Source organism: Plectropomus leopardus, chromosome 7 (assembly GCF_008729295.1).
Source record: "Plectropomus leopardus isolate mb chromosome 7, YSFRI_Pleo_2.0, whole genome shotgun sequence".
NCBI classification, from domain to species: Eukaryota; Metazoa; Chordata; class Actinopteri; order Perciformes; family Serranidae; genus Plectropomus; species Plectropomus leopardus.
This window is the reverse complement of record NC_056469.1, coordinates 34,370,637-34,393,397: the sequence shown is the minus strand read 5'-3', so window position 1 is coordinate 34,393,397 and position 22,761 is coordinate 34,370,637. Positions and strand designations below refer to the sequence as shown.

Sequence of the window (22,761 nt, the reverse complement as noted above, 5' to 3'; positions counted from 1 at the left end):
ACACACACACACACACACACACACACACACACACACACACACACACACACACACACACACACACACACACACACACACACACACACACAGCTGAATATCCGTCTAATATCTCTCACTTTCAGCTCAGTTGTGTCTGCAGTTTTGATTTTCCATCATCATAATATTGTTTTATCCGTTGTTATACTTTGTGCCGTTATCCTGTCGTTTTCTGAGTATTTTATTTTTTCATTCGTTATGATGATAAATTTGATCTTTTTAGGTTAGGTTTTAACCTGCCTTTAGTGCTTTAGTCTTTACAGAGCTGTTTTGTCCACGTGCTTGTGTCTTTCAGGACTTTTTCTCCATCTTTTTGAAAGAAATCAAGACAATCCGCTCGGGTTTTAAAGGGTTAACGATCAAATCTACTCTTCTGCGGAAAACAGCAGTTACGTTTATTTAATTAAGTGTTACAGGAAAAAAAGTCATCAATGAATCTCTACGCTTTCTCTCAAATTCTGTTTTTATTATTTAATAAAGAAACAAACCTGCATCTCAGAGAGCGGAGGAGCTGAACTCGCCCACAGAGTGAATTTACGGTCTCCTGTCTCCATGTCCCACATGGACACCTCGTTATTCCCCTGGACAGCTGCAGACGGACAAATGGACAGACAAACCGATGAATAAATGGATGGACAGACAGATAGACTGACGGACAGAGACAGAGACACAGACAAACAGAGACAGAGAGACACACAGACGAACAGAGACAGACAGAGACAGAGACACAGACAGACAGAGACAGAGACACAGACAGAAAGAGACAGAGACACAGACAGACAAACAGAGACAGAGACACACAGACAGACAAACAGAGACAGAGACACACAGACAGAAAGAGACAGAGACACAGACAGACAAACAGAGACAGAGAGACACACAGACAGACGAACAGAGACAGAGAGACACACAGACAGACGAACAGAGACAGAGACAGACAGACGAACAGAGACAGACAGAGACAGAGACACAGACAGACAAACAGAGACATAGACACACAGACAGACAAACAGAGACAGAGACACACAGACAGAAAGAGACAGAGACACAGACAGACGAACAGAGACAGACAGAGACAGAGACACAGACAGACAAACAGAGACAGAGAGACACAGAAGCTTCTTCAGTCTGAACTTTACAACCTTCATCGGCTTACAAACACAAAGACGTTTCAGCGTCCGTCGTCTCACCTGCGATGACGGACGATTGGTAGAGCGGATGCATCAGCAGGCGTCTGATTCGTGCTCGGGCGGGGTGGGAGTGGTTCGAGATGGGCAGCTGGAACCTCATATCCCAGCATGCCATGGTGCCGCTGCTGGTTCCTGCAGAGGAGACAAAGTTTGGAGATTCAGGAGCTGAAATGGACCAATTCCTTGACTTTCAAGGTATTTCAGGACTAAAACGATTGTTTTTTCTTCAGTTTGACTGAATTCATCTTAAAAAAATATATTTTTATGAAAAAAGTCATTATGGCAATGTTACAAACTAATTTTCACTTTGAGTCTGTTTGATTTTTGCGTTTTTCTTTCTAATATGACGCATATTAATGTTTTCAGAACAACTACAAAATGTTGTCTTGTCTCGTTGACTTTTAGTCATGCACCGTAAACCTGATTATAACCTGAACGAGTCCTCAAACAGTCCACCGAAGAACAGAAAAATCACCAAAATCTTCCCAATATGCAGATATCCCAATATATCACACACACACACACACACACACACACACACACACACACACACACACACACACTCTCTCTCTCTCTCTCTGACCGAGGCAGAGCCAGCACTGGTGCATGTCCACAGTGAACGAGGTGATGAGTCCCAGTCGGAGGTCGTGGCGAAGTGTCCAGGCGTTGGAGTTGGAGCGAAGGTCCCAGCCGACCAGCGAACCGTTGACGGTGGCGTACGCCAGCACCGACTGGGCACCGGAGTTAAAATGGTGGATGTCGACCGCACAGCCGTCCTCCTGCAGGTCCAGAGACCTGAGAGGAAGGAGACAGATAGATGAGACGCGTCCTCCGTCGGAGCGGGGATCGGACCTGTGATCGGACCTGTGATGTGAGTCTGGTACCTGGTCTGGAAGGGCTGAACTTTGGGGGATTTCGGTGGTTTGTTTGCTTCGACTGCCAGCAGCTGGATGGATCCGTTGTCTGAGGCCACCGCCAAGTAATGCGACCCCTGGCAGAAGGTCAGCGTCTTCACGTGGCCGCCAATACGAGAATACGTCAGCACAGACCTGCAGGAAAACGCAGCAGAAAGGGCGAATCGTAAGAGCCAGGAAAGTGACAGAGAGAAATGTTTTCACAGCTTTCTGAAAGAAACTTCGGTCCGAAGTCTTTTAGTGTTTAAATGAGAAGTTATTTGTTCTGGATTCATCCGAATACACACACGTATGAACTCAGACACACACGTGAAAATCAGTCTGTTGGATCCGAGTCGCTGTGATGGAGCTCGACCTTATGTGAACTCAATGGACCGAAACAGGAGGAGAAACAGATCTGGATCGACGTGGTCCACGACACAACATGAGGGACACAAAGTGAGTCATTTTCGATACGATTTAAAGCTCATGAACGAGAAATTGTTGTAAAGAAAAGGAGAAGTTAGAGGAAGGTGTCGGATTACTTTACAAACCGGTGAACTCAAACGTGATAAAAGGCGTTTGCGTGACGGTTCGGCGTGTTTCAGCGTCTCTGTCTCACCTGGTGGTCGTGGTCTTCCCCTCCATCTTCTGACTGTCCCACACTTTAACGGTGCCGTCGTTGGACGCCGTGGCGAAGATGGAGTGCTCGTCTGAGACTCGGATGCGGTTCACAGCAGCTTTGTGTTCGTGGAGGTGAGCGACCAGCAGCCCTTTAGGATGCCACCCTGAAACACAGATCCACCGTCTGAGCCGCAGTGAGACCGAACCGCTTTAATCCCACACTTTCTGTCGAAACTCAAACCGTCAAACAGAGTGGCATTAAATACGTTTATGCTTCTTCTTTCCCCTTTTTGCACATGAAAACCGAGACAATTTGGGAATGCATTTTTTGGTGTTTTTGTTCATATGATTTTGACGACTTTTTGTTTTATTTCACATGTTCAAAAGATAGAAATTTATCAATCAATCGGGTTAAGATAAAAAGTCAATTTTCCCTTTTTTCTAAACCGTTCAAGTGAATCTGTCCTCATTATATTTGAGGTTTTCTACAGTAAAAAACAAACAAACAATCAGATAAAACAGACTGTACATGTGACTGTGCACGTGCGTCTAAAGTGGGCTGTGTCCGCCGATTCAGATTTGGCAGCTCAATGCGAATATTCCAGGTTTTTTTGGTTTTAAGTCCGACAGTCTGGCATTGTGTCCAGGCTGTACCCCGCCTCTCGCCCAGAGACAGCTGGGACAGGCTCCAGCCGCGGTTACGGAAAATGAATGAAGTTTTAACAGGGCTCAGCTGGACGTTCAGTGTGACAGCGGCTTTCATGTGATCTAGCAACAGATCAGAAATACTCAACTTTTTTTTTTACAGATGCCAGATATCAAACGAAGACAGGACCTGTGCTGTGTTAAGTTGCTGTGAGCTGTAAATTTACCACATCTTCGTCTTACGGTGCGTGAAAGTCAAGAACGCTCACTCCACAGCAAAATCACACTGACGAGCAAAAATTTTAAAAAATAAATAAATAAATAAACAATTGCTCGGCTTTAAGCAATCTCAGCGGACTGAGGCTGACATCGGTATGACAGTGTGACAGTTTGTTACCAGGCGGAGGAGGTCGACTCTCCCACTCTGCGCTCTCCATCATCTGTTTGGCCATGCGCTCGGCGCTGCACTGCTCCCTCTTCTGCTGCACCAGCTGCTGCAGCTCCGCTTTGCAGGTGTTGATGCGCCGCTGGTAGGCGGGGCCGCTCGCCACCGACTGCAGCACGGGCACCGCCGGGGCTGCAGTAGTCTTCCTGATCTGACTCGCCGGCCCATCTGTAACCTGCGCACGCACGAGAACACACACACACACACACACACACACACACACACACACACACACACACACACACACACACACACACACACACACACACACACACACAGCTTTGTTGAAAAATTTGGTTTCAAGTTTTACATGAAAGCATCTTAAATTGAATTCTTCCAAAATCTTCCCAGTTCTTCTTCTACTTTACTGGAAAGACTATGATTTATTATTGCTATTTTTAATTTTTTTAAATTAGGGGTCCTGGATGAAAAACTGTCCCTATATAATAGATACAATTATTCTCTTTCTAACTAAGATTTTTTATTTTATACGTGTGAAATTTTCAATAACAGCTACAGCAATTAACATGTGGAATTAATAAGAAGTTTCCTTCAACTAGATATTGTGCCTCTTTTTTCTGTTGTCTCTGTTCATGTAGCACCGATTTTAAAAGTATTTGTGTCTTTCTACTGCAGAGACGACCTAGCTTTATGAGACGACCACATTTCCAGCAGTGAAAGACCTAATAAACCAATAAAGTCAATAAAATTATTTCAAGTCAATAAATCGTTTAGTCCGTGCAGCAAAACATTAATCAGTTAGTTGTTTGGAGTCATTATTCAAGCAAAAAGCTTCTCCTTTTTGCTCCTCAAATGTGATAATTTCATGCTTTTCTTAATATTATAGAGCTGTAAACTGAACATCTTTGACATCTGAAGACATCATAATGGGTATTTTTCTCATTTTTTTCCACATTTTACAGATAAAATGCTCAAAGATCTCATTTAAATTGACTTGCATTTCCTTTTTTTCGGATTTGTGTGTGCATAAGAAGTGAGAGAGCTGCTGCTGTACGCAGACTGCATCTCGTGTCTTTTACATTTTATACATTTACTTTACCAGTATTTTGACCGTGTAATTTCTGAGATCAGAAATGTTTCTTCTCAAAACTGCCCAAACCAAAAAGGCTGTGAACATGTGCGTTAAAAAAACTGTGAACTCGTTGATGTTTTAAAACCAGTGTCGGCGTGAATGTGCCTCTGGCGGTGCAGCACCGGCCCCAGACGAACACTGTAAACATCCATAAATCTCAGCCACGCAGAGCTGGTGTTACCGTGGCGGGCTGAGCGGAGGGCGGCTCCTGAGATCCAAACATGCTCTTCCACTCCTCGTTCATCGTTGAGTCCTGCTTCGTGTGCTTCCTCGCTGCAGGAGACAAAAAAAACACAGCAGGTACATAAACACAGGATGTTAGATGTCTCTTATGCCACAATTAACCAACAAGCCTATAAATGTTTGGCTAAACGTTAAAAAACACCACCACGTGCTCGACAGATGTTGAGATTTCCACAAGCGGTTCTACTTTACGCTGCAAAAAATGTTTCTCTGCAATAAAGCTGTGCGTATTGTAAACTCCAATGAGCATCCCCAAAGACGGGAGAAAATAATCACATTGTTTGAGACACTTGAGTCAAGCTGTCTTCATTTAGGGAAAGAGTGGGCTGACATCTGTGCAAATGTAAAAAATGACCTTGAAATTTAATTTTAACACAAAAATACAAAGCCAGGGCTGAGCAGACTGGCATGAGATGGACATTTTTTGCAGTGTGGAGTGACTGTGAGGACTGTAAGTTTTTGGTGAACACAGAGAGAGTGATTAATGTGGGCGATTAGAGGGGGAGTTTCCTCCAGGCTCTTTGTCTTTCACATGGTTTGGCTGCAGACGGCAGTAATTAACTCTGAGGACTTACAGAAAAACATCTGGAACACAGAGTTAGTTTGTGACCGGATCACTGAGAAACACAGGAATTTAAACGCAGATTCACAGAGCCGACAGGAGACAATAACATCAAGTTTCTGTCCTGCTGTTGTCTCGATTTTAAATACTTCACTAACAACACCGGTCGTGTTTTTGTTTGCTGCAGACCGCGTTGTCTCTAAACTGTCAATTGAAGACGCCAACAGAAAAACAGAAAATTAACCCCGGAGGAAACGGCTGTGACAATTTTCCCACAATCTAAATTAACAAACTCAGAAACTCCTGTTGTCTGAACAACAATCCAAAGTTATTTTACTATCATAGATGTGATTAGAGAAGTTTTTTTTATCATTTAACCCATGTTTAACCAAGTAAGTCACACTGACATAAACAATCTTTTTTCAAGAGAGACCGAGCCGAGACTAACGGGCCGCTGACGCAGCAACTGTTCTTGATGAAAAGTTAAACATTTAGTGCAGTTTGGTCTTTCGTTCACACAACAGCATTTTTGCGCCTGAAAACACAAAACTTTGGAAACCCGGGTTCCATGTGCATTACATTTGAGACAAATATCCATGTTTGATATCGTTTCTGTACGGCCCTTCCACATTCCCAATAAAATTATTTTTAAAAAACACAAAGATGTTCTTGATAAAAAATCCCTTTAAAAAAAATGCTGAATGCTGACTTCTACTTTTCAGTATCCAGGTATTTATTTCACACACACTGAGTATTTATTTCTTCTATTTTTGGCAAAAAAAAAAAGTTACTATATTGATTTTTTTATGTATTCAGTCTCATCATATCACTTTAAATGAGCCCATATTGTGTTTGTATCGTATCACCATCATCATGTTGTTGTTAAAACGTTCCAGTTAGCACTGATACACAAATACACAGTATACACTTTAGTGACTCTGGTTACACTGTCAGTCAAACTGAATTAGCAAAGTTTAAATTTGGGGACATGTTAGGCTTTAAAGGTCCCATGAAACAGCTCTGAGATCAGTTCTCTTGAAACTATAAACCTGAAAATGAATAAAACCTGAAGGACGACGACGACTGGATCGACCCCACGTCCGTCACATCTGACTGGACGCTCCAGCGTTAGTCATTAAAAAGTAATCAAAGAGCTCATAAAAAGGAGGAATTTTCATTTTGTACATTATTAAAAATGGATTTGTTGACAGGATTTTGGCGCGAGATGAGACGGCAGATCAGGGAGCGGGAACATGAGGTTACAACGTGCAGGGAGGTATTTTATATTTCATGGGACCTTGAACAGTTTGTTACGTTCACAGCAAGCATGCGCATCACTTCAAACTGAATCACAGGAGACAAAATACCAGATGCTGCAGCGATGAACTCTGTGAAATCAATACAAACATCATTTTAATAAGAAACAGAGAGGAAGCAGAGCGACTCTGTTTGTTTGAAGTTCAAATGAGACGAGACGAACACGGAGAACATTTAGCTCCTTAATACGATGGCTGTCTGAAATACGTGACATCTCAACTCTGCAAAATAATCCTTAGATGGTTTATTCACTCAGTCGCAGCAGGTAAACTGTTCTGTTTCATTATTAAATCAGGTTAACATTAAAAACACAAAAGTATAAAGATGGGAATCAACGTCTTCAAGTCAAAATCAAAGTAATAATAATAATTTCTGACCAATATCCGATCTACAGATGTTCAGTTTCAGTTTCTAGTATTAAAGGCTAAAAGAGAGTAAGAAAATGTCACTTTGATGGATTATATAAAACTTTTTTTAATTTAATAAAAAGCTCTAATTATTTTTGTACTGACTCCAAACTCTCGCCAACCAAATTTTTTTACATGTTCTAAAATTTCAGATTTTGTTAAGAAAAAATGTGAAATGAAAGCAGATTTTTTTTTAAACCTTTAACTCTCATTTTTGTAAATTTTATGTTTTTGTTCGCTATGTTAGATGAGGAGACATTATGACAGAAAGACTCTGTTCCACGACAAGAAACACAAATGGGTTTTCACTTCACACCAGTTTATGTACTGTGGTTAAACTGGGAGTTTTTTAAAATCCTGTATAACAGTTTGTCTGACTTTATTTCCATTGTTGAGTTTAAGAGTTCGGCTATAAATTGAATAAAATAACTGATTACCTCTCTTGTCCTCGGGCTCAGCTTTGGGTTTAACCAGGTCGACCTGGCGGCCCGTGATGCCGAGCAGGGCCAGGTCGATGACGCCGGTCTGGGCCGCCTCTCCCAGGTGACTCTGCTCGCCCATGTTGGCTTTGGCCTTGTTGGATTTCAGCATGAAGTCTTTGAGCGCCAGCAGCTTGTCCTCCTCCGCCTCGGTCATCCCCTGCACAACAAGAAAACGCGACACGGTGAACACGGAGGGCTGGATGTGACCGAGAGAAGATGGATCGGTCTTCATACAGGATTCAAAGAAAACACAGCTGAGTTTGGCCGACAGCGTGTGAGATTCTGCTCTGCCAGCAGTGAAATACATTTTAATGAACATCTGGATTTATATTTCACTGAAATGAAACAGAACTATTAAAGAACACAAAGTTTTCTGTATTGAACATGCGGTTTCTGGCTGAAGGATAAGTTCTTAAACCTTCAGCCACGGTGATATTCTGGATTTTTCATTTTGTCCACATGTTCAGACACAGTTGATCTGATGTCAATACCAGTATTAAAAAAGCCTCCTAAACTGCCTAAAATGCTGGATTGGAGATTGGGGAGTATGTGAGTCAATGCATAATTATGTGTTTTCATAACACATAATTTATTAATAAATTCTGTATTATTGTGTATGAATAAGTAATTTCACATCCTGTATAAAAAGGTAGTTGTCCTGGAAATCAATTATTTTTCACCACCCTAAAACTAAATTTCAGAGCAAGTTGTTTTGTGAAGTCATAACTACTGATTAAGTGCGATAAAAATTAATTGATTTTTCAGTAAATAGTGGAATGTAAGCTGTTAGCGAGATTAGGGCTGTACCAACTCCGAAATAAGCCAGTCAAATCAGATTTGGCTATTTAACACGAATACGAATTTACAACAAGCGATTTGTTTTGTGTTTCATACAAAGTTGTAAAATTTGAACAAGCTCAGCAGGACGTTCAGCAGCATTCATGTAATATTATAAACAAGGTTAAGGCACTGACGACGGGTCGTAAATGTGCAACATTTTTTGCCGACACTATATATCAACAAAAGTGTGTCGTATTATGCTGCTGTGAGCTGTAAATTCATCATTTCTGAACAGAAGGTCTGGTCTCCTCTGTGCTGCTGCCTGCCTGTCTGCAGCTCCCTGTACCGAAGAGTAGCATTAAAGTCAAGAGCACTCACTCCACAGCAAAATCTGGGGCCCAAAACATCCTCAGAAGCACACTGCACAGCACGCTGACAAGCAAAAAGAAAACAAATTTAAAAAAAAAAAAAAAAAAAAAAAGACTACTCGACTTTACCGATCTCAACTGACTGTGGGGTCTCCCACTGATGATCCTAACAGTTCGGGGTTTAACTTGAGCCACATTTTACAACAATAACCATCATTTTACATCTGTACAGGGTTAGGAGTAAACAGCTGACAAGGTTAAAAAATAAAGTCACAGACTCCAAGATCCGATCTGATCATTCAAACACCTCAAGAATCAATAAATATTATCAGATTCTACGTCTTAAACTTCTGCTCGGACTTTAATTTAAAATTTAAAAAACGCACTGCGTATAAAATGTGTAGATAAATTTAATCTGAGCTCCACGTGTGACTAAAGCTGATATTTGTGAACAGCCACAGAGACGAGCTCCTGGTCTGTGAAATTGTTTATGTGGTTTCATAATGTTTCACAGAAATGTGGTTTTTCCTCAGAAGATTGAGACAAAAAGAGGCCTGATCCCCACACACTGAATCTGGCAGCTCTGCTTTCCAGATGGAGCTTCGTTTCAAAAATTACTAAATTCAGTCTAAAAGGAAAAAGAGTCAAAAGAGAGTCAGTTACAAGTTTTTAAGCCAGCGTGTGAAAAGAAACACAGCATCAGCATGAGATGCACACACAAAAAAAACTACTGTGGTCATCATAAGAGCTCGAGCGCAGATAAAATATCCCTGCAGTTTTTAATTTTCGGTGGAAATGCCTCCAGGATTTAGGAGTCCTGTTCTACAGAAACGCTCTGGTCATCGTGGTTTAATTCTGAGGAAGTTTGTTGTCATTTGATCAAAGTGATGCTGAGCAAAAAATGCATGTGGGAGTGAAAGTCAACGTCTGCATGTTTTTAAAGTATTTAGAAACACAGATAATGTTGCAGTCTGGATGATCTGCAGTGTTTGTTAACTCCTCGGTTACCTCGCACTCAAAACTTCTGCTCTTCAGAAGAACCTCCTGAGTTTCACTTTCTAAACTTTTGGAAAATCTGTGAGGAGGATTTTGGTTAAATACTTTTTTTATTAAGGATGCACGATAATATTGGCATGTCATCTGTATTGGCAGATATTGGATTTAAAATCAAATATCAGAATCGGCCAACTTGCTGATTTCTGCTTTTTTACTGACAAAGTGACCATGTGCAAAACATCAACCCTAACTTCAAGTATTTTTCTTATTTTGCAAAATAAATGAATATTACGGTGTCATCACGATAAGAGTATTCATAATACGATGTTAATTCCACTACAGAGGGGAGCTGATGATCACTGAAATTATGTAGCAAAAGCAGATATCAGGCAATAATCTGCAAACCATTTTAAAAAACTGCATTACAGTTTTAACAAACAAGTTTTTCTGCTTTGTCCTGAAATCAGCTGCTCTGACAACAAACTTACACTGAAATTAAAAGCCACAGTCCTCTGCTCTGAAATCAATTTTGCCTTCAAACGTCTTTTAATTTCTCGTGTTTCTATCGCGTTCTGAGCGGCTTGCCGACACAAGACCGCCAAGGGACCGAGCGACATGGTTTACAAGCCGATGGTGTCACGAGTCCGTTTTTTTTTAACAGAAATTATTTCAAATTAGTGCTTAGAGACTGAATAACTTCCACATTCACTCAGACTAAATTCCATCTGAGAGAGCCGATGCCATAAGAACCACATTCCTCTATTCTGATAAAAAATCATCTCCGAAAACTTTTCAAACGTTCTTGAACTGAAAATCACAAGTTTTACCTATAAAGAGATTATTTTTAGAAAAACATGACTGTGGTTATGTTTTTGAGAAGACTTACGGATGCAGGTCACGTTATTATTACCACTAAATTCCAGTATGCTGCAGCAGAAATTAGGACTGTAAAATCTGAATAAATCTTTTGATAAAGTTCATCTTTCTTCCTGTTTTTGACTCTCTTCGTTCAGACTGAACTTTCCGTCTGCTTCATCCATTTCTGCCTTCAGGATGTTGAAATTCTTTCTAACAGCTCTGATTTATTTCATGTTCTCACTTTAAGTATGAAAGAAACTAATCCGAAACAGAACGGCGTAATTCTGCGGTATTTTCTGATAAATCTGTCGAGCAGGCCGACTTCAAGCTCACAAGAACACAAACTGTCAGGACTCGAACGGAGATACAATCACAGAGGAAAACACATTTTTAATTCACTAAAGTAACAACAGACGAGAGATTTTTTAAAATCTAATTAACAAAACTGAAAACATCTGAAACTAATATTTACTTCCTCAACAATGCAAAAGCTGCCCTCCAGCAATGATTGTTTAACTGTGCTAAATATAACTCGTAGTGACGATAACAATCAATCGACGACAGACGACAGTTAAGAATTTAATCAAACATTAAATAATCGATACACTATGTAACACAGTCAAAGTATAAATGCAATATGTTCCTGTGAGTTTAAAAAAAAAAAACTACATAGGTATTGTTTGAAATATGCAATGTATCTGTTTTTTTTAAAATGACGATTAATCAATCAATCAATCATTAATTGTACCAATAATCGATTAAGGAGCGCTTTGTATTGTAAGATTTCTGTCACACTGCGTTTGGAGGAGCTGAGTGTGTTTTTGGTGCAAGTTTACAGATAAAACTTTAATAATACAGAATATACAGAAACACTGTTTGACCTTCGCTTTCGATGAGGAAAACTCTGCCGAAAAACCTCGTCAACAGATAAAAATATTTAAAAAGAGTCTTTTCTAATCGTTTGAGGGAGATAAATTAAATGCACGTCGCGTAGGTGCGAGGCAGCACACTCACTCGATGCCACAAGTTTAATGTTTGGACCCTTCATGGATATTTGTCAGGTCAATCTGTGTTTCTTGTATTATTTATTGTGAACATCTGATAAAATTAAACTGATAAAAACTGAATTGTGAATTAGGATTTGTTTCTAATATACACATTTGTTAAGAAATCTAACTTTTCTCTCTCCCAATATCTCCTCCAACTGCGAGATTTGAACTTTGGTGCCGCGATTTTGTCTCTTTAATTAAGCTGCCATTTTGACCTGGACATTCAGAGACAGATCTTAAAGACGCAACAAAACAAAGACCTTTCTTATGTTTCTCAAGACTTGAAATAGAGATGTTTGAAGTATTTGGAAAACACTCTGTGGATTTGAGGAAGTTGGGAAATTTCGCTGTGTTAAATTAAGCGAATTAAAGAACTCAGCACGGATGCTTTTTGGTGTTTTTTACAGCACGGTGACCTGATGACAAACAGGAATAATTAAAGCCGCCTGCACGCACTAAAAAAACGAAACCACCACAGACAGACAGACAGACAGACAGACAGACAGACAGACAGACAGGCAGACAGACAGGCAGACAGGCAGACAGGCAGACAGACAGACAGACAGACAGACAGGCAGACAGGCAGACAGACAGGCAGACAGGCAGACACCCTCCGCTTACTGAGTCATTTCAGGTATCTCACGACACGAAAACATCAAAGTTCAGAGCAACGTGGGAAATCTGTGGCACAAATTCACTGTGTGTGTGCGTGTGCTTGCGTGTGTGTGTGTGTGTGTGTGTGTGTGCGTGCCTGTGTGTGTGTGTGTGTGTGTGTGTGTTGTGTTGTGTGTGTGTGTGTGTGTGTGTGTTGTGTTGTGTGTGTGTGTGTGTGTGTGTGTGTGTGTGTGCCTGTGTGTGCCTGTTGTTTGGGTGATAAACAGAATAAAACTCGGTGCGTCACTGCCCCCTCTGGTAAAAGTCAGAGATAATTTACATCTCTCTCCACACATGTATCTATTTTCTCTACTGTAAACAAAAAAGATCAAATGCAACAAAATAATCTATTTCTAAATGTTTAAATAAAAAAGCATCTTATGTTCTGGAAATATACTTATACGAGTGTTTATTTTCCACTGAATAAATGTTCTGAATAATCCAAAACGATCTGAAATAGGAACATTTAGGAAAACTCTTTGGCTGAACTGACCTTTAAACCATTTAAAGTTTGTGATTATTTAAGAGTCATGTGACGGGCTTTCCCACGTCGTTATGTTAGACGTTGGTCTTTTTTTTAAGTTATGTAAACAGGAAATGTGTTATTTTGGTTGTTTTCCTGGAGAGATCCATCATCATTGAGCTCAGACACTCAACACTGCACACTTAAAAAAACTATTAGAAAAAGATTTAAAACATATTACTGTGAGAATCTGGAATTAATGAAACTAGTTTTTCCTTCTGACTATCAAAACCTGATTTTAGATAAACAACCCTGACACATGTTCTCTGACATTTTTGAGTCTCATTCTTTTCTTTGCTGTTGATTAACTGATTGCTTTTTTTTATGTGTTGATAATTTGTGCAAAGTTTTGCCCGTCGGCAGATTTAGCGGCCTGCTGGAACAATACTTTGCTGTGTTGACCTGAACTTCTCATTCAGACTGCCAGCAGCTCTGTGGGTCCGTCGGTCACTTCACTGATTACAGAAACACGATCTTCAAACTAAGTTCAAACATGGAAAACATCCAACACGCTTCTCAGCATGGCTGACTTTTCCACGACTTCAGTGAGTTAAAATAAAGTTTTCCAAAACCATCTGATGGAATGAGAATCGAGCTGGAAGAAACAGTCTGCTGGATTACTTTTTTTAAAAAACATTTACTCCTAACTAATAACTTTCCCAGATAATTCAAGTGCTTTATGATTTTGAGCCAAATGAGCTGTGCATAAATTAAATCTATTCTAATGCTATATTTACATTTATTCTAGTGCAATAATTCCATTTATTCCAGCACCGTTAACATATTTATTCTAATGTCATAATTGCATTTATTCTAGTGTAATACTTATTTATTCTAATGCAATAATTGCATTTAATTTAGTGCAATCATTACATTTATTCTAATGCAATAATTACATTTATGTTACTGAGATCATTACAGTTATTCTAATGCAATAATTACATTTATATTACTGAAATCATTACATTTATTCTAATGCAATAATTACATTTTATTACTGAAATCATTACATTTATCTTAGTGCAATAATTACATTTTATTACTGAAATCATTATATTTATTCTAGTGCAATAATTACATTTTATTACTGAAATCATTACATTTATCTTAGTGCAATAATTACATTTTATTACTGAAATCATTATATTTATTCTAGTGCAATAATTACATTTATTTTAGTGCAATAATTACCTCTATTCTAGTGAAAAGATTGCATAAATAATACATTTATTCTAGTGCAATAATTCTATTTATTCTATTCTTCTTTAATATAATTCTAGTGTAATTACTACATTTATTCTAGCGCAGTAATTACTCACATTCTGCAAAAGTTACATTGTATTAATTTATTTCCCTTATTATTTTAAAACCAGTGTTCAGGTTGTGGATGTTTGTTTGCTGACGTTGTTTTTGTTTTCGTGGTGTCCTCCTGTGTGTTTTTATTGCACCGATCAGGAATAGTGCTCCTATTTTAACCTCAGACTGTGTAAAACCATAAAAGCTTTCTGTTTCTGTGTCCCCTCATTTTCGGATCTATCTACCATGAATAACATGAGACTGAGCAGCGTCTTCTGACCTGTGAGAGCAGCTTCTTCAGGAGCTGTGCGATGGCCGGGTCCTCGGGAGTGGGGCATTCTGGGATGGATCCGGCGCGCTTCTTCTGTCGGAGCAGCAGGTGGCGGAAGAGGCTGGCGATGTCTTTGGAGCGCAGGGCGTAGTCGAAGATGGAGCGACTGACCGGCTCCTTCAGGACGCTCAGCAGGACGAGCTCCTTATCGATCTGAGCGGGGGAGAGAGGTGAGGAGGGGGAGGGGTTATGGATGAAGGTGTGCTGTGAGGATGATGATGATGATGATGATGATGATGATGATGATGATGATGATGATGAGGACTCACCTGGATGATGGGCTGGGTGATGAAGGGGTTGAGGTGAGGCATCAGTTTGCAGTAGACGTCGGCCACGTTGAGGTGCTGTGCAATGACGGTGATGAAGCCGACCGCCCCGTAACGGATCCACAGGTTTGGGTGACACAGGAACGGAGCTACGGCAAGCCAGAGAGAAAAAAAATACACAATCCAGTTTAGTGACAGCACGCGCTTCAATAAATAAACTGAAGGTCGACAGATTATCAGCCAGGCTTATTATTGGGGTCGATATTTGGCATTTTGACAATTATCTGTGTCTGTGTTTTATTTTAATGATCACAGATCAAATTAATAGAGGATTAAGTGTGCGTATTATTGCTGGTGCTGGTTAAATGTGCTTATTACACTCAACGAACACCAGCGAAGGCAGTCTGCAATACGTGCAAAGACACTTTTACTTTGTAAAACCTCAGGGGGCTATTTTTATTCACACATTTTTTAATTTGAATTTTCACTGAACTTTATGAAGAACATTGCAGGGAAGGTTTCACTTTTGATTTAATATTTGCAAAAGCATTTAAACAAAGTTTTATGTTGGCGTTCGCTATATTCCATATTCTACATTTTGACTGAAATTTTCATTTTAATTCTAAATGCATATCGATTCCAAATATCTGTTATTGGTCTCATTAAGTACTAATAATCGGTATCAGCCCTGAAAAACCAAAATCAGTCGACTTCATGTGGTTTTACTGAAACCATCGCTACATCAGTAGTTCATGAGACAAAATAATCTGTGAAGAAAAAATTGGTGTCTCACCGATGTCGCTGACGAACTCGTAGATGTGAGGTTTCTGCAGCAGCCCCAGCTGACACATGCAGGTGAGAGAGTTCAGAGCTTTGTAGATGACGAACTCCTCGGTGTCGCTCAGACCCTGCTGGAGGAGAGGCTTCAGGATGGAGGAGCTCTGCCAGCCGACGTACGCTGCAACACCTTCAACACAAAAACACGCACAAACGCTTCTTTATCAGTACATTAAATCCTGTCATTGACTGTGAGGAAAACATAGTGATCGAGACTCAGTAATTAATGTCACATTTTATATCTTATATGTTCACTCTTATTGTAAATCAGGATCCTTTATGATGTTTTACATTTATTGCTCTGAAAAGCATTTTGAATTGCCCTGTTGTGTTATTCGTGTCTAGAAATAAAGGCAGCTTTTAACAGCTTTTACTGTGAAAGAGAGTGAAGCTGTGGACAGATTAACAATGAGCTGAGGCTCATTATGAAGCGGCTAAGCTGAGCGGAGAGCTGCAGATTCAGCTGATTGTTCTCTGCTGTGCTCCTCGAGGTTTTCTTACCCACGATGCTGTCGAAGAAGGCTCCTCGCAGATGCCAGTCGTTCTTGTCGTTGAGGAAGGTGATCATGTGAGACAGCAGCACGTCGTTGGCTTTCTGCCGGCCGAAGAAGACGCAGAGTCGCGTGATGCCGTTCTCCATCAGTGACTGTTTGACGATGTTCTCCGAGTCGCTCAGCAGCGTCACCACCTTCTGCTGCACCATCTCATGCAGCGCCTGCAGCTCTGTGGACAAACGGCGAGTCCGTCACACAGATAAACACTTAATCTTTTTCTAACAGCTGAGACGAGTCGGCTCGAGTGTGTTTCTGTACCGGAGTCGTAGTTCTCGTTGGGGTGGAGTGTTTCCTCCGTGTCCTCGCCGCTCAGGTCCTGCTCTGTGTTAACATTATTCTCCTGAACCAGCTCCAGGAAACGCAGCGCGCTCTCTGCCAGATGAGCGATGTTCTCTAAACATCACAAAAAATAGACAAGAATTAAGAAAAAGGCCGAAACAATCTGTTCCAAATTATAACTAAAACAATAATTCATTTTTTAAAAAAAATACATACCAACGTCAGTAGTAAATAAATCTGATAAGGATAAACCAGCTCAGGGCGCCAACTGGCTCAGTTGGTAGAGCAGACACCCCATGTGCGGAGGCTACAGCCTCGCTGCAGCAGCCGTGGGTTCGATTCCAACCCTGGCCTTTTGCTGCATGTCAACCGCTCTCTCTCTCACCCTTTAACACTTAAGCTGTTCTCTCAAAAAAAGGCAAAAAGCCCAAAAGTAACCTTTTATTTTTTTAAAAGAAAAAGAGAGATAAAATGACATTATGAAAAAAAATATGATTTTGTAAAGCTGTTGTGTTTTCTTAAACTGAGAACTGACCATCCAGCACCCGCCATCACTGCTTTAGATCATTCATTTGACAATAAACTGATCACAAGATGAGATCAAACTCAGCTCCTTTCACGACAGAAACTGTCGTACAAAGTGAAAGTTGTATTTGTGGTATATCATAATATATCACAGCATATCATAATGTCAGGAAAAAAAACAGTTTTTTTTCTGGTTTGCCACCGCTGAATTAATTTTTCACTGTAGCTACATCACGTTTCCACTGAGCGAAATATTCAAACGTGGGATGTTAACAGTTTTTATGTCTTCATCATCCAACAGATAAAAATATTGTGGATGTGTTTTGCGTTATTTTATGCACATTTGTTCACATTAAAATGGTACAGCTGGTATTTTTGTGAACATTACAGCAGAATTTCTAAAACATTGACATGTTTGAAAGAAAATGTTTTATTTCAAACTCTAAAATCCACCGACCTGCGTACGCCAGCCTGACGATGGTGGCGTCGTCCTGTGCGAGGTGGGCGATGCCCGGCAGGATGTATTCTGGGTAGATGTTGACGTCGTTCCTCGGCACCTCCTTCACCAGCGCCAGCACTTTGGCCAGAGTGCGCACGGCCTGAGCGCGCACGCGAGGCACGGGGTCGTTGCAGAAGTGCAGCAGGTAGGGCGTGATGCGGTCGAGCAGGATGTCGACGCCGAGCCGCGGAGCCAGGTGCAGGATGAGCTCCAGCGCCGCCAGCTTTGAGTCGCAGGAGTGCAGCGTCTGCAGGCAGGAGGTGATGACGGACACCAGCACGATGAGGCCCTGCTCCTCCCTGGAGCTCAGCGCGCCATCGCTGCTCTCCTGAGACGAAGACGAAGAGCCTGGAGAGGGAAAAAAAAAAACACTAATTATAAAGAAATAGTTTTTCACTGTGTCCATCAGCGCGTCTCACGTCCGCTCCCTCTCACCTCCTCGCAGGTTGTGCAGGATGTTGTCGAGGTCTTTGCGGATGACGAGCACGCGCTCATCTGCAGACTGGAAGGTCTCTTTGGCGAACTGAGCCATGTACGGCTGCAGGAAGGTGTAGAAGATGTCGGGGAAGGCTTTCCCTCTCTGCTGCTTCAGATACTCCTCTGCAGTCAGACGCTTCTCTGGCTCTCTCTGCACCATCTGAGCTACCTGAGCGGCAAACACTGATTCTGTCAGAGGAACCTGCAACTACAAACCTTTAGTTCCCAGTTAGAGTTCACTCAAGTTGACTATATGATGATTAAATGAGCCAGGTTGTTGATATCAGCTGATTTTCATTTACAGTGGATTCACTAGTATCAGTGTATCTGTTGGCAGATCAATAACAAGAAACGTCCAGATGCATGCACATACGTGGTCCAGCTATTACGAATTCAAGATTATTATGTTCCACACACAACATATCCTGATCATTATTCTTCAAGAACATCATTTAACCCACAAAATATTCTCTTTCTGTAGGAGGCCCCTGATCAATATATTATATATATTATGTACAGTATATATAAGAGAATGTTTAAGCAAGAACAATCCTCAGAAAATACAAATATTGCCTCAAGTATGAGCCTTAAAAAATGAGTATTTAAGTGGCTCTAATCATGATAATGTAACATAAAATGACATAAATCATAATAGAAAAATGTATCCATGGAGCCAACTCGTCCTTTCCAGGACTGTCTGAACAGTGTTTTTTTCTGCCGTGTTGTTCATCCTCCTTAATATATTCGGGTGAAAATGGGCACTTCAGTATCAAACATCAAAATTAAATATAAAATTAATGTGGGCTGCATAAATAAAACAGACTTGACTGTTGACAGCTGGTCAGCCGACAGTGATCTTTACCAGCTCTCGGATGCTTCGGTCCTCGATCTTCATGAGAACGTGCTCCGTCTGGAAGTGTCCTTTACGATACGCCAGCAGCTGGGACAGATCGAACAGAGGGACGCCCTCCGTGAACAGCTCCGCTATCACACAGCCTGCAAACACAGCGGGGGTTCAAACTGAAGCACACACACACACACACACACACTGCAGTCTAGCTGCTGCTTTTTCATATTATATATATATATATCATATATTCAACCAATACAGACACACAACAACATTAAATTCATTATTATTTCATGTGACTGCTGACCAGCCTCCAAAGCACAAAATCTGATTTAAGACAAAAACATTTTATAAGTTAAAGGATGCTGCGTCACCTCATCCTTATTATTCATACAAAACTAAGTTTGGTGGCTGTGTCCTCGCCGCAGCGGCCGCGGGATCAACTCTGTCCTCTGTCCTTTGCTGCATGTTGTCCCCTCTCTCTCCTCTTTTCACACTTAGTCTGTCCTATCCATTAAAAGCTACCACCCCCCAAATCTAAATTTTATTTTGTATTCATTTGAATGATTATGTGTTGTGTTGTGTTTTCACTGCCTGTCCAGAGATGTGTCTATCTTTCATTGTTTTATGCAGTGACAATAAAGAAACTTGACTTGAACATTAAGAATATACACAATATATACAAAGAGTGTGTGTACCTGCAGAGAAGATGTCCATGGCCTGTTTGAGCTCCCCTCGGCTCCTCTGGTTGTTATTGGTCAGGTCCACCAGCGGTGTGTTCTGGTCGCTTTCTGTGGTAAACATGCTTCCATCCACGAACCTCTCCGGTGCGATGTAGCACGTTCTCCTCCTGGACGTGTCGAAGAAGTAGTTGAAGTCGGCGGGGTTGTCCTCGGGCAGGTACGTGGGCTTGAAGCTGGCGAAGTCGGTGAGCAGCACCCAGTTCCAGCTGGTCACCATCACGTTCTCAGTCTTGATGTCTCCGTGGCGGACGCCTGCTTTGTGCGCCTGGTCGACGGCGTTGAGGATCTGGAAGGCAAGCCACCGCTTCTCCACGTTGTTGAGGAAGGGCCGGGTGCTGATGCGGTCGTACAGGTTGTCCCGCACGTACTGACGGAACAAGATGGCAGCTTTCTCCGTCAGGGAGGTTTTCTGGAAGGGCAGGCAGTTCTGGCAGGAGTGCAGTCTGATCTTCAGCTCCTCCAGCTCCTGCTTGTAGCTGGTCAGAGGCAGCGAGGGGTCCTGGATGGCGAAGACTTTGACCACCACCAGGCCCTCCCGGTGTTTGGCCCGGGCCACCTTGAAGAAGCGGGTGCTGCCCAGGCTCTTGTCGTACTCATGGTCGTGGATGTCGGAGAAGTAGCTGTCCACAGACAGGATCTGAGAGGGGGCGATCCCCGCCAGCTGGTTCCCCATCACGCCTCGCCGTCTGTGGAAACGTTACAACACAGATCAGTTTAGGGAGCTCAGAGCAACATTAAAAAATAAACAAAAAAACACATGGATCACTATTTAACCTTTTGACTGCAGAATATTAAGAAAACGTGGTTCTGCTTTTGTTTTCTCTGAGCCCTGTTTGATTTGGAGGCGAGACACTGGAACTAAATTTGAGCTCTGCTCAGGAGATGACACTAAAAGCAACTTTAAGATACTTTTAGGGGTTATAAGCTTTGCTGTCAACCACATGTGACAACAAGCACAACTACAAAACCGTAACGACCATTTACCAGCTGCATCTGCATCATCCAGAATAAGCCAGTAATAAAAGAACTATGGGAAACAATTTTTAGAAAACAACACGACCTGGCTGTCGTCAGTGTTTCAAAGATACAACACAAAGCCAAAGAGTGTGGAGAAAAAGACAAAGATTACAAAAAAAATAATCATGAATAGATAAAAGCTCATCCTGCTGCAAAGGAGCAAACCAAAAAGCAACAGAGAGGTTTGACATCCTGGAAGCTGTTTGAGTAAACATGCCACCTCAGGACCTCATGCGCTTTAAATCTCTGCATTAATAAATGTGCTGTTAAGTTTGATCACCACAGGAGGAAAGGATTTCCTGTGGCTTTCTGTGGGGCATCATGGTGGTAAAAGGTTTTCTGAAGGTTTCCCTTCACTAGGACTAAAGGGACCACAAGCAAACCAGGAAAAAAAATACACTTCAGTAAGCAGAGGGGGTGTCTGCTTACTTTAGGCCATATAGTTAAAATCATGACACAGCAGTTTTGGATTTAAGAAAGGGTAAGGGGTGGTGAAGAAAGGGGGAGGCATGTCAAAGAAATTGTTTAAGCACTGTGGGGGATTTGGATTTTTTTATTTGTGTTAGAGGAGGGAAAAACAACATTAAAATATAAAAAAGACATCTATAAAAAATGTTTCCTTCATAAAATGACACCAAAGTAAATACAAAATGAAACCCTTTTCAAGATTAAAAGATTGTTTTAATAAATTATTATTTTCATGTTTTAAAAAAACACAAACTAAGGAGCATGCACAACAATAGTGAAACAACCACGGCGTTTTTAAACTCCCTTAGACTCCACCATTAAACATTAAACAGTAAATTGTGTCTCGGCCTCTGGCTAACCGGGCTGCGTGTGCGCCTCATAGGCCTGAAGCCGCTGCAGCGGCCCGGGATCGAGTCCAGCCTGCGGCCCTTTGCTGCATGTCATCCCCGCCTTCCCTGTCCCTCCTCAACTGTGCTAGAAACATGGAAAATATCCCCAAAACAACCTTAGAAAAAAACAACCTCCGTCAGTTTTCTGACTTTTGGCTTCATGTTATTAAGTTAATCTGTCGCGCCTTTAATGTAACTAAACTTCTTTACTTCACAGCACAAAATAAAAGCAGATGCGGAGCAAACACGGATGCATTTAATCCTAAAACATCCGTGACGGGAGTAAACCTGCGCTGCTGACTGCAGTCACATGATTCAGCAGCACACAGCTCTCACTGAGTTAGCATGCTAGCTAGCCGATGTTAGCTCCCTGAAATAAACCGTAAGCAACACTTAAAAACAAAACATCCACGTTAAACAGATTATAAATGTGTGTGTTTGGTGTTACCAGCTGCTATTGACAGATCCGCTGTTGTTGTTTTTGTTGTGTTTCCGCAGGCTAACGTTAGCTAACAGTGGACGGTTAGCCGCTAACGGCTGCTAACGGAAACAAACTAACGCAGATTAACCGACTTCATGTCGTCGGTTGGCGCGTTAGCTACGGCCGCCGTGCAGCTATCGTACCGATCTACCGCCGGTGAAACTCCCCGCCGACGGAAACGGACCGTAGCCGTGAAAAATGAACAAAAGTAGCAGCCTGAAATGTTTGGGTTCCCGTCAGCGCGTTTCCAGCTGTTATTATGAATCCGGGTCAAACCGGAAGCGGAAACTCGTCACGCCCCTGGTGGATGTTTATATTAGTGCAAAGACGGTCTATTAAGAAGATGTCTCACTCTGTAGTTTTAAAAGCAGTCACTCTGTCATTCTCCCCAAAACCTGCCTAATTTTAACCGTAGATACAATCTCTGAAACGGATTAAAGAAATTAAAACACAAATGTTGTATAATTTTCTAAAACAGTTCCCCAGTGTATCAGATAACTGAGATACATTCATATTTTCCCTTGGGTGTTTAGATATTATTATTATTATTATTACTATTGAAACTTTTTATTAATTCAATATAG

The 22,761-nt window shown here is 41.3% G+C and overlaps 1 protein-coding gene across 1 annotated transcript in view; it reads right to left on the bottom strand.

The window, feature by feature from the left end:
• Positions 1 to 22,431, bottom strand: part of pik3r4 (phosphoinositide-3-kinase, regulatory subunit 4) — a 27,166-nt gene extending 4,735 nt beyond the window's left edge. Inside the window, exons 1-19 of the mRNA XM_042489986.1 lie at positions 22,145 to 22,431; positions 19,778 to 20,508; positions 19,092 to 19,225; positions 18,188 to 18,398; positions 17,711 to 18,100; positions 16,708 to 16,842; positions 16,397 to 16,618; positions 15,852 to 16,025; positions 15,062 to 15,207; positions 14,742 to 14,945; positions 7,893 to 8,094; positions 7,099 to 7,119; positions 5,108 to 5,199; positions 3,786 to 4,008; positions 2,742 to 2,907; positions 2,111 to 2,275; positions 1,810 to 2,021; positions 1,227 to 1,358; positions 529 to 625 (exon numbers count right to left, since the gene is read on the bottom strand). Of these exons, the coding sequence (XP_042345920.1) occupies positions 529 to 625; positions 1,227 to 1,358; positions 1,810 to 2,021; positions 2,111 to 2,275; positions 2,742 to 2,907; positions 3,786 to 4,008; positions 5,108 to 5,199; positions 7,099 to 7,119; positions 7,893 to 8,094; positions 14,742 to 14,945; positions 15,062 to 15,207; positions 15,852 to 16,025; positions 16,397 to 16,618; positions 16,708 to 16,842; positions 17,711 to 18,100; positions 18,188 to 18,398; positions 19,092 to 19,225; positions 19,778 to 20,495 (3,644 nt within the window). The 5' untranslated portion in view covers positions 20,496 to 20,508; positions 22,145 to 22,431. The remainder of the gene's footprint in view (positions 1 to 528; positions 626 to 1,226; positions 1,359 to 1,809; positions 2,022 to 2,110; positions 2,276 to 2,741; positions 2,908 to 3,785; positions 4,009 to 5,107; positions 5,200 to 7,098; positions 7,120 to 7,892; positions 8,095 to 14,741; positions 14,946 to 15,061; positions 15,208 to 15,851; positions 16,026 to 16,396; positions 16,619 to 16,707; positions 16,843 to 17,710; positions 18,101 to 18,187; positions 18,399 to 19,091; positions 19,226 to 19,777; positions 20,509 to 22,144) is intronic.
• Positions 22,432 to 22,761: the final 330 nt, after the last annotated feature.